Source organism: Chiloscyllium plagiosum, unplaced genomic scaffold (assembly GCF_037043375.1).
Source record: "Chiloscyllium plagiosum isolate Xiang-an unplaced genomic scaffold, Cpla_swu_hap1 HiC_scaffold_17, whole genome shotgun sequence".
Lineage (NCBI taxonomy): Eukaryota > Metazoa > Chordata > Chondrichthyes > Orectolobiformes > Hemiscylliidae > Chiloscyllium > Chiloscyllium plagiosum.
The window spans coordinates 66,509,555-66,522,029 of NW_028270155.1; the positions used below are offsets into that span (position 1 = coordinate 66,509,555).

Sequence of the window (12,475 nt, forward strand, 5' to 3'; positions counted from 1 at the left end):
CAAACCAAATCTCCAATATTATGCACAGTTTGGTCTCCTTAGATAAGGAGAAAGTGAGGTCTGCAGATGCTGGAGATCAAAGTTGAAACTTTATTGCTGGAACAGCACAGCAGGTCAGGCAGCATCCAGGGAACAGGAGATTCGACGTTTCGGGCACAGGCCCTTCTTCAGGAATGAGCAGAGAGTGTTCAGCAGGAGAAGATAAAAGGTAGGGAGGAGGGACTTGGAGGAGGGGAGTTGGAAATGTGATAGGTGGAAAGAGGTCAAGGTGAGGGTGATAGGTCGGAGTAGGATGGAGGCGGAGAGGTCAAGAAGAAGACTGCAGGTCAGGAAGGCGGTGCCGGGCTGGAGGGATCCGGCTGAGACAAGGTGGGGGGAGGAGGGATGAAGAAACTGGTGAAGTCCAAGTTCATCCCCTGCGGTTGGAGGGTTCCCAGTCGGAAGATAAGACGCTCCTCCTCCGACAGTCGGGTTGTTGTGGTTTGGCGGTGGATGAGTCCAATGACCTGCATATCCTCGGTGGAGTGGGAGGGGGAGTTGAAATTCTGTGCCACAGGTTGGTTGGGTTGGTTCGTCCGAGTGGCCCAGAGGTGCTCTCTGAATCGCTCCGCAAGTAGGCGGCCTGTCTCCCCAATATAGAGGAGGCCACACCGGCTGCAGCGGATGCAGTAGATGATGTGGGTGGAGGTGCAGGTGAATCTGTGGCGGATATGGAAGTTTCCCTTGGGGCCTTGGAGAGAAGTGAGGGGGGAGGTGTGGGCGCAAGTGTTGCACCTCCTGCGGTTGCAAGGGAAGGTGCCGGGAGTGGTGGTTGGGTCGGTGGGGGGTGTGGATCTGACAAGGGAGTCGCGGAGGGAGTGGTCTCTACGGAAAGCTGATAGGGGAGGGGAGGGAAATATATCCTTGGTGCTGGGGTCTGTTTGGAGGTGGCGGAAGTGACGGCGGATGATGCGCTGTACATGGAGATTGGTGGGGTGGTAGGTGAGGACCAGTGGGGTTCTGTCCTGGTGGCGGTTGGAGGGGCGGGGCTCAAGGGCGGAGGAGCGGGAAGTGGAGGAGATGCGGTGGAGGGCACCGTCGACCACGTCGGGGGGGAAATTGCGGTCCTTAAAGAAGGAGGCCATCTGTGTTGTACGTATTTTGAACTGGTCCTCCTGGGAGCAGATGCGGCGGAGACGACGAAGGAATTGGGAGAATGGGATGGCGTTTTTACAGGGGGCAGGATGGGAGGAGGTGTAGTCCAGGTAGCTGTGGGAGTCGGTAGGTTTGTAGTAGATGTCCGTGTTGATTCGGTCGCCTGAGATAGAAACAGAAAGGTCTAGGAAGGGGAGGGAGGAGTCCGAGACTGTCCAGGTGAATTTGAGGTCGGGGTGGAAGGTGTTAGTGTAGTGGATGAACTGTTCAACCTCCTCGTGGGAGCACGAGGTAGCGCCGATACAGTCATCAATGTAGCGAAGAAAAAGATGGGGGGTGGGGCCAGTGTAGTTGCGGAAGATGGATTGTTCCACATACCCTACGAAGAGGCAGGCATAGCTGGGGCCCATGCGGGTGCCCATGGCTACTCCTTTTGTTTGGAGAAAGTGGGAGGATTGGAAAGAAAAGTTGTTCAGGGTGAGGACCAGTTCGGTCAGTCGAAGGAGGGTGTCGGTGGAAGGGTACTGGGTGGTACGGCGGGAAAGGAAGAAGCGGAGTGCTTTGAGTCCTTCGTGATGGGGGATGGAGGTGTACAGGGACTGGATGTCCATGGTGAAGATGAGGCGTTGGGGACCGGGGAAGCGGAAATCCTGGAGGAGGTGGAGGGCGTGGGTGGTGTCACGAACGTAGGTGGGGAGTTCTTGGACTAATGGGGACAGGACCGTGTCGAGGTATGCCGAGATGAGTTCGGTTGGGCAGGAGCAGGCTGAGACGATGGGTCGTCCGGGGCAGTCAGGTTTGTGGATTTTGGGCAGGAGGTAGAAACGGGCGGTGCGGGGTTGTGGGACTATGAGGTTGGAGGCGGTGGATGGGAGGTCCCCTGAGGTGATGAGGTTATGGACGGTCTGGGAGATGATGGTTTGGTGGTGGGGGGTGGGGTCATGGTCAAGGGGATGGTAGGAGGAGGTAAACCAGCTGACAAGGGAGGCGCAGTAGTAGTTTGGCAAACCAGCTGACAAGGGAGGCGCAGTAGTAGTTTGGCGCACTGACCTTTACACCGCTGAGGCCAAACGCCAGCTCGCAGATACCTCCTCCTACCATCCCCTTGACCATGACCCCACCCCCCACCACCAAACCATCATCTCCCAGACCGTCCATAACCTCATCACCTCAGGGGACCTCCCATCCACCGCCTCCAACCTCATAGTCCCACAACCCCGCACCGCCCGTTTCTACCTCCTGCCCAAAATCCACAAACCTGACTGCCCCGGACGACCCATCGTCTCAGCCTGCTCCTGCCCAACCGAACTCATCTCGGCATACCTCGACACGGTCCTGTCCCCATTAGTCCAAGAACTCCCCACCTACGTTCGTGACACCACCCACGCCCTCCACCTCCTCCAGGATTTCCGCTTCCCCGGTCCCCAACGCCTCATCTTCACCATGGACATCCAGTCCCTGTACACCTCCATCCCCCATCACGAAGGACTCAAAGCACTCCGCTTCTTCCTTTCCCGCCGTACCACCCAGTACCCTTCCACCGACACCCTCCTTCGACTGACCGAACTGGTCCTCACCCTGAACAACTTTTCTTTCCAATCCTCCCACTTTCTCCAAACAAAAGGAGTAGCCATGGGCACCCGCATGGGCCCCAGCTATGCCTGCCTCTTCGTAGGGTATGTGGAACAATCCATCTTCCGCAACTACACTGGCCCCACCCCCCATCTTTTTCTTCGCTACATTGATGACTGTATCGGCGCTACCTCGTGCTCCCACGAGGAGGTTGAACAGTTCATCCACTACACTAACACCTTCCACCCCGACCTCAAATTCACCTGGACAGTCTCGGACTCCTCCCTCCCCTTCCTAGACCTTTCTGTTTCTATCTCAGGCGACCGAATCAACACGGACATCTACTACAAACCTACCGACTCCCACAGCTACCTGGACTACACCTCCTCCCATCCTGCCCCCTGTAAAAACGCCATCCCATTCTCCCAATTCCTTCGTCGTCTCCGCCGCATCTGCTCCCAGGAGGACCAGTTCAAAATACGTACAACACAGATGGCCTCCTTCTTTAAGGACCGCAATTTCCCCCCCGACGTGGTCGACGGTGCCCTCCACCGCATCTCCTCCACTTCCCGCTCCTCCGCCCTTGAGCCCCGCCCCTCCAACCGCCACCAGGACAGAACCCCACTGGTCCTCACCTACCACCCCACCAATCTCCATGTACAGCGCATCATCCGCCGTCACTTCCGCCACCTCCAAACAGACCCCAGCACCAAGGATATATTTCCCTCCCCTCCCCTATCAGCTTTCCGTAGAGACCACTCCCTCCGCGACTCCCTTGTCAGATCCACACCCCCCACCGACCCAACCACCACTCCCGGCACCTTCCCTTGCAACCGCAGGAGGTGCAACACTTGCGCCCACACCTCCCCCCTCACTTCTCTCCAAGGCCCCAAGGGAAACTTCCATATCCGCCACAGATTCACCTGCACCTCCACCCACATCATCTACTGCATCCGCTGCAGCCGGTGTGGCCTCCTCTATATTGGGGAGACAGGCCGCCTACTTGCGGAGCGATTCAGAGAGCACCTCTGGGCCACCCGGACGAACCAACCCAACCAACCTGTGGCACAGCATTTCAACTCCCCCTCCCACTCCACCGAGGATATGCAGGTCATTGGACTCATCCACCGCCAAACCACAACAACCCGACGGTCGGAGGAGGAGCGTCTTATCTTCCGACTGGGAACCCTCCAACCGCAGGGGATGAACTTGGACTTCACCAGTTTCTTCATCCCTCCTCCCCCCACCTTGTCTCAGCCGGATCCCTCCAGCCCGGCACCGCCTTCCTGACCTGCAGTCTTCTTCTTGACCTCTCCGCCTCCATCCTACTCCGACCTATCACCCTCACCTTGACCTCTTTCCACCTATCACATTTCCAACGCCCCTCCTCCAAGTCCCTCCTCCCTACCTTTTATCTTCTCCTGCTGAACACTCTCTGCTCATTCCTGAAGAAGGGCCTGTGCCCGAAACGTCGAATCTCCTGTTCCCTGGATGCTGCCTGACCTGCTGTGCTGTTCCAGCAATAAAGTTTCAACTCCTTAGATAAGGACTGAGGTAAATGTTCTGAAGACAGTTCTGAAGAGTTTTACAAGATTAACACCTGAAATGAGTCAGTTATCATACAACAAATCAGTTTGGCTTGTTTTGATTGTTTAGAAGAGTAAGGAGTGATCTGATAGAAATTTGTAAGAATTTGATTCATCCTGACAAGGTAACCATGGAAAGGATATTCAAAACTAGGGGGACACTTATAAAAATAGTGGTTGCCTTTTAGGACAGCTATGACGGGACTTATATTTTTCCTGAGAGGGTTGAGAGACTTTCGAACATCCTGCCTCACATGACAATGGAGGTAGCGGCATTGAATATTTTTAAGGTGAAAGTTACTTGGTAACCAAATCAATTAGGAATAGTTGTGTGGGGAAGTTGGAACACATTCAAATCAGTCAGGATTTTATTGAATTTCAGAGCAGGCCTAAAGGGCTGAGTGACCTCGTGTTGCTCAAAACTCATGTGAATGAATGTATGTTCATAATTATACCTGCTCTACATGCAATAAGTCTCTACTTCAGAATCATAACGAAAAATCTTTAGTCGATTAAGCAGTATCAGCTTTTGGATTCAGGTTCAGCCTCAGCAAAGCTGTGTATTCAAAGCTCAGTACTGCACAAGTTTCAGCCAGTTCAGCTTTCAGTTCCTTACGCAGCTTCCTTTAGTCAAGCATAAGCTCAAGCTGTGGTGCTTTACTTGAGCCTCAGTTAGTTAGATGGTGTGTGTGGAGAAAACCAAAAGCACAGATTCAATGTCCATTAGGCTGTCATAGTTCATGGAGGCCTCACACTGCCTCCTTGTCTTTCCCTAGACTTGGTGCAGAGTGGTGCTCCTCAGGTTATATCGCTATTTCTCTATAATAGCGAGAGCTGTCCATGATACCTAATTATGGCTCAAATTACTTTAAGTTTGTTAATAGAGCTAAGTACCAAGTATTCGCAGTGACAATAAGCAAACTGGATTAGAAAAGGATCAAAAAGGACTGCTGAGATACTTGGTTTGTTGGTAGGGAGCTTTTAGTTTAAATCAGGATTGTATTGAGCATCAGGACAGGAAGACAGATGGGATTACCAAGCTTTAAATTAAGTTTAATCATGCACGCTTGCTTTAACACAAGTTCAAATTCTACGGCTGAAAATTTTCAGGATGTATTTGCCTGCTGTTTGTAGATGAATCTTTGATGCTGTCCCGAAATCAAACATTCAACTAAATTCAACAATCTGGGGAGTTTGAACTTCAACAATGGTCACTGTGGGGGAACATTATCCAGCATCTAAAACGGTCTAAAACGTGGCACATATAAATGTGGTAAGCAGCAGCTATTTGGATATGTTATTAAAAAAAAACACATATGCTTTCCATTTCCTTGGCAACTTAGCCACATTTCGAACAGTATGAATTTAATCTTTCTGTAACAACCATAATATTAACAACCACTAATCTCCAGCTTTTGGGTCTGCAGTGAAGCAGTTTCAGGGCAATCCCCAGTTTTAAAAGAAAAGACTGACAGAAAATGGCCTTTTGTGAAAAACTGGTCAACCTGTCATCATTCAGGCAGGATTCCCCATCTATGCCTGCCAGAATAAGGACACATCTGGGGGCAGAGATCCTCAGAGATATGAGGCAACTCGACCAACAAAATGGCACCCACCAGACATCGTATCAAGGGAGAGGCACAGAAATGGTACTGAACCCTGAAAAATGAAGCTGATCTAGTTAACGGGATAACTATTAACTCTAATCTGAAAACAGTTTGGGAGGCTCCATGAAGTCATCAAAAGTAAATGTGGGACGGTATCGACCCTTCTGTTAACACGAATGATGGGATTAAACCGGCCCACGCAGTCATTGGAGATGTTTGGTGAACTGAAATGACCTGAGGGGTGGAGCCAGCCGGCCCTTTGGAAAGGGTGAAAGGGGCAGCAGGGTCAGCTGTCAGCTCTTTTCCTTTTCACTCTTCTCGTTCTAAACTCACTGCGTCTCTGGACACCAACCCTTTGGAGCTGAAGACATCGACCTCGGACTCCAGAAGTCCGCACAATACCCGAGCATGAGAGGGAGCCCCAACGGACAAGCAACAAGTCCCTCTGAGACTGTAAGAACCCTTTTCAGGCCTGGGACACTCATACTCTGGAGTAGTTGGTTAGGCATAGAGGGGAGGGTGGTTGTATAATTCTTAAAGTATAAGTACCCTGCAAATTGTGTAAGGTTAAAGATTTACATTGTGTCCACTACAGTTTTCTTATATTTTATATCACAGTATAGAGTATAAGTTTCATCTAAGTATTGCACGGACTGGGCAAGTTAATTTTTTTTTCTGTAATAGAATTCACTGGTAATTCTGAACTCATATTTGAGTGCATCTTGCACCTTCTGGGTACACCAATTCAGGCTGAGTTGACAGCAGATTTCAGACTACAATTCCAGTGTCGAGGACTGAAGGGTGATCCGGGCGATTTGAACCGCCCATCCAAGGGGAAATCGCTGGCCTGAATAAAAAGTTTGATCGCTTTTTCTCTCTCTTGGGAGTACTGCCCAAGTGGATAGGTACCAAGTGGCCATTGTCCCACCAACAAGAGAGGGAATCGACCAGGCATTGATGACGGTCGCAATTACTGTGTGGAGATAAACAATGAGTTTGATTCAGCGCTCTCTCTCCAGCGAAGTTGCCCTAGTGCAGCAGTTCGGGTCTTTGAAGTTGCAGAGCCTGCTGGAGAGAGACCACTACAGCAGGTTTGGTCCAATGTGGAGTAAAGGAAAGAGGCCCCCTCCAGCAGTCAGCAAGCTTCACTGGCTGGACAGGTAGTTTGAGACACAGACAGAGTGACACCATCTGTGCAGATTTAATTCCCATTTTAGCTGAGGTCACCATGATGGTCCTGCATTCTCAAGTTCACATTTTGCCTGAGGGGTGGTGACTCTCAGGTTAAATCACCCACAGTAATCGCTCTCTAATGAGAGAGCATTCCTATGGTCTTCTGGTACTATAGTGACTGTATCTATATTTCTACAAAGAAATCTAAGTTGGAAATATTCTCTTCATCTTTAAATACACAAAGAGAAGTTTATATGGATGTATGTGTTAAGTATAAATCCAAATCACTTATGAAATATGCAAATAGCAAAAAAAATTAATTTCAGTTGTCTAGAGCAGCTAACTTATAAAGAAATTTGACATATTATAGCCAGCCTGGAGTCAAAGGTGAATGCCAGTACTTGAGACAGAAAACTTATGTAATGCATTCCCACAAATAACACTACGAATTTGCTCAGTTTCATACAGGACACCTTCCCTGCTCAACCTTTGCCAAGGAACATGGAATAGTATTTGAAAATAGAATATTCTAACTCAGAGGTTTGTTTTCTAAGTACACCAGAGTGCACAATACAAAATAATTTTGTTGCCAGTTATTACTCAGTCAATAACATAGATGGCGAATACTGAAGGGTCAAGTATTTCATCCCAATTACACATTCAAGGAAACATCAAAGAAACAATAATCTTCAAAGTGCAACAAGGAAACAGCAAAGGATCACTGTGGTAGGGATGAAAAGATCGTTGAGACACACAAGCAGTCATTGAATGTTATAATTCAAACACAAATGTTAGATGCACAGCAAAACCAAACAAACAGAAATGTCCAATTTGGGCTCAGAATAGAAAAGAGCAGTTGCAATTTATACAATATGTTAGCCAGAACTAGCTATTGAAACACATTGAACCAGCAATGATAAACTTGCTCAGTAGAAAGAAAAAATAATTGGCAACATTATTATTCCACACAAAATCAGGATATAAGTAAATCAGTGATAGGAACCTTTGAAATGTCTGCTTACCTTATCACTCATGGCTTCTTCGAACTTGTGATTGAAAAGACATTTGTACACACGGCCCTCTCCACCCTGAATCTATGGAGTCAACAAAATAGAAGGTTAGTGATTGATAGTGAGTGCACTAAAAAATCCAAAGATGCAAACTAACACAAAACAATTTTTACAGATAGAACATAGAACATTACAGTACAAACCCTTCGGCCCTCAATGTTGCGCTGACATGTGGAACTAATCGGAAGCCTATCTTACACTATTCCATATTCATCCATATGTTTATCCAATGACCATTTAAATACTCTTAAAGTTGGCGAGTCTACTATTGTTGCAGTTAGGGCATTCCACGCCCCTACTACTCTCTGAGTAAAGAAACTACGCTTGACATTTGTCCTATATCTATCACCCCTCAATTTAAAGTTATACCCCCTTGTGCTCATCATCACCATCCAAAGAAAAAGGCTCTCACTATCCACCCGATCTAACCCTCTGATTATCTTACATTGTCTCAATTAAGTCACCTCTGAACCTTCTTCTCTCCAATGAAAACAGCCTCAAGTCCCACAGCCTTTCCTCATAAGACCTTCCATCCATACCAGGCAATATCCTAGTAACTTTCCTCTGAACGCTTTCCAAAGCTTCCACATCCCTCCTATAATGTGACCAGAATTGTATGCAATACTCCAAGTGCAGCCCAAACAGAGTTTTGTATAGCTGCAACATAAACCCGTGGCTTTGAATCCCAATACCTCTGCTAATAAAAGCTGACACACTATATGTCTTCTTAACAACCCTATCAATCTGGGTGGCAACTTTCAGGGATCTATGTACATGAACATTGATGAAACCAAGAAGAAACTGTACTTGATAAATAAGCAGGACTCCTTAAACTATATAAATTCAAGTTGCTGTTGCATGATCCAGGATGCTCAAGAATTACACTTTTGGTTTCAATGGTTTCGGCTCTTGTTTCACCATATAATTCAAGGTACTACGATGTTACCAGAGATCTTATAGAACTCCTATTCTCCCAAGGAAGATATTCCTAACTTCACGCTGGAAAGGACTACAGTACAGATACCAGCCACTCAGATTGAACAATCAGTACAACATTGCAAAATATTAAACATAACACATTATTCCTAACTACTGTTGCCGCAGGTCGCCAAGACAGACAGAATGGAAATTCATCCACACTACAAATGAAAATCTACGTCACTGCTCTTCCCCTTCCCACCTAAGAGCTAGCCATCTCAAAACATATCACCATGTCCACTTCTCCTCAAGATAAATAATCTGAGGCATAGCATGAAAGATATAATAACTAATACAATGCTTTGGAAAAGTGCTTTGCAAATTTGTTGAGCAAGAAAGGCTGAACTGATTCATGTACAATGTGAGTATGCCTCCACAATCATGAATACATGAATAAAGTAACCCAATATTAGATTGAAGGATTGTTAGCAGAAAGCTATCAGTTAGCTGTACAACATCTCCAAATTGGTGGAAATACAATGCATTCTGTGTTATAAACAGTGGATGCACTTCTTTCAACGAGCTTGATATTTTCCTCTTCTGTCCCCGATCCCTCCCAATGGAGACTTGCTTCAAAGATCTTTGATGTTCTAAGGGATACTTATTTAAAATCCACTTCAGCCACATCACCACCCCCCAAGTAAAATTAATTTATTGACCACTGAGCATTAATTTAAACATATGAATCCTTTCACAAAGAAACTGGAGTTTGCAAGAGAGTACAATTATGCAGAGTACGAACATTTTGACAATAATTAATTGAAATAAATCAATTAAATTGGAAAATCTGAAAAGGAAGTAAATGTGTGGTAACAAAATTAGTTTAAGAAGGGCATGCAAGATATCCAGTTATCCCCCAGATTTAATATTGATGAGATCATATTTAATATATAAAGAGGTTTAAACAACACACATACGGATGCCACATTCATTTGCTTGGGCATTAATACCTTATACTATCTATCTATCTTTGGGTACTCTGATCATTGCTTTTTAAAATTTATTCATTCATGAGACATAGGTATCTGTCCCTAGTTGCCCTTGAGAATGTGGCAGTGAGCTGCCTTCTTGAACTGCAGCAGTCCATTTGCTTTAGGTAGACCCACAATGTTGATCAAGAGGGAATTCCAGGATTTTGACCCAGTGACAGTGAACGAACATCAATATATTTCTAAATCAGGATGGTGAGTGGCTTGGAGGGAAACATGCAGGGTGACCTTCCCATGCATCAGCTGCCCTTGTCCTTCTAGATGGGAGTGGTTGTAGGTTTGGTCAGAGTTATCAAAGGATCTTGGATCTTGTAGACATTCACACTGCTGCAACTGAGCGTCAGTCGAGGAGGGAGCAAATGCTTGTAGATTTGGTGCCAATCAAGTGTATTGCTGTGTCCTGGATGGTGCCAAGCTTTTTGACTGTGACTGGGGATGCACTCAGCCAGGGAAGTGGGGAATATTTCATCAGACTGCTAACTCGTACTTTGTAGATCGATAAGCTTTAAGGAGACAGGTGGTAAGTTACTCACACAGTACTTATAGCTTTTGACCAGGTCTTGTCGCCACTGTATTTATTTGGCTAGTCCAGTTGAGTTTCTGATCAGTGGTAACCTCAGGGATGATGATAGTGGGGGATTCAGTGATGCTAACACCAGTTAATGTCAAGGTGCAGTGGTTAGATCACCTCTTATTGGAAATGATCATTGCCTGGCATTTGGATGGTGTGAATGTTACTTGGCAAATAGGTACCTCTGGTTAAAGAGAGAGATCAGCATTAACTTTTGGTTCTTCAGGGAAATCAAGACACAAATTAAATGTGTCAGAATTATTTTTAACACAGCAGTTATAAGATTGCACTAAAGAATCTTTTATTTTGAGATCTCAGTATCATGAGAATTGTATGCAGGAGAAAGTGAGAACTGCAGATGCCGAAGGTCAAGGTTAAAAAACGTGGCACTGCGGTATCACCACAGGTCAGGCAGCATTCAAGAACCAGGAATCAAGTGTTCTGTGACTCCCTCATTAAGTCCACACCCCGCACCAAACCAACCCTCACTCCCAACACCTTCCCTTGCCACCAGATGATGTGTAAAATCTGTGCCCAGTACCCCCCCCCCTCCGATCTCTGTCCAAGGCCCCAAAGGATCCTTCCACATCTGGCAGAGATGTGCATGGGGGAGATAGAGCACCAACTCACAGAACATCTCTGGGACACATGCACTAAACAACCGCACCACCCAATGGCTGGCCACTTCAACACCTGCTCCCATTCTGCCAAGGACATGCAAGTTCTGGGCCTCCTCCATCACCAAATTCAAGGCACCGATGCCTGGATGAAGAATGCCTTATACTCTGCCTTGGGACCCTCCAGCCACATGGTATCAACATCAACTGAACCAGTTTACTCATCTCCCCTCCCCCCACTCTCTTCCAGATCCAACATCCCAACTCGGCACCATCCTCTTGAACTGTCCTACCTATCCATCTTCCTTCCCACCCAATTGCTCCCCTCCCCTCTGACCTATCACTATCAACCCCCACCCCACCATTTGCATCTACCTATCGCCTTCCCAGGAACCTCACCACATCCTCCTATTTATCGTTCAGGCCCCTTCCCCGACTCCACATTCCTGATGAAGGGTTTAGCGATTCTCCTCCTCCTCAGGTGCTGTCTGGCCTTCTGGTGTTCCCAGCACCACACTTTTTGACTGAAAATGGTATTTATCCAAGCCTTGCATTTCCCAACTCCCAGCTTTGACTCTTACATACAAAATATGTCCACATCCTTCAGCATTCCCAATTATACCAGATTTCAAAAACATTGTCAATGCTCAATTTTAATAGATTATAATGTACCACTCAATCAAGCATCCTATCAAATTATCTTTTTCTCTTTCCCTGGCCTCGTCAGCAAAAGAGCAAAATGAGAAGCTACAGAGCAGGATTTAATCCTCTGACTTCTTACACCTCTCAAAATCAGCAATTAGCATCATCTCTCAACTCCACAGATTTTAGCACTGTTGTCCCTGTTAGGTAAGGTGGTGATGGCATTGTCACAAGAATAGTAATCCAGAAGCCAGGCTGATACTCTGATGACATTTGTTCACATCCTACCATGGCAGGTAATGGAACTTGAATTCCATGAATAAATCTAGAATTAAAAGGTTGTGTCAGTAATACTGCCATTTCTATCATGAAGTGTCGTGAAAACTCACCTTGCCCAGAAATCATCTTAAGCAGAAAATCTTCCATTTGGCAGATTTTAGCCTATACCTGACTCTGGATCCACAGTGAATGTGGATGAGCAAGTCACCTAATTCAACACGTTGGTCTCGCCAGCAGTGCCCGTATCCCATGAAAGA

At 46.8% G+C, this 12,475-nt stretch overlaps 1 protein-coding gene across 3 annotated transcripts in view; it reads right to left on the bottom strand.

Moving 5' to 3' along the window:
* LOC122558539 (Golgi apparatus protein 1-like) overlaps positions 1 to 12,475 on the bottom strand; it is a 143,427-nt gene that overhangs the window by 65,606 nt on the left and 65,346 nt on the right. For all 3 annotated transcript variants that reach the window (XM_087996028.1, XM_043707238.2, XM_043707237.2), the window contains exon 6: positions 8,095 to 8,166. In XM_087996028.1, coding sequence (XP_087852154.1) covers positions 8,095 to 8,166 — 72 coding nt within the window. The remainder of the gene's footprint in view (positions 1 to 8,094; positions 8,167 to 12,475) is intronic.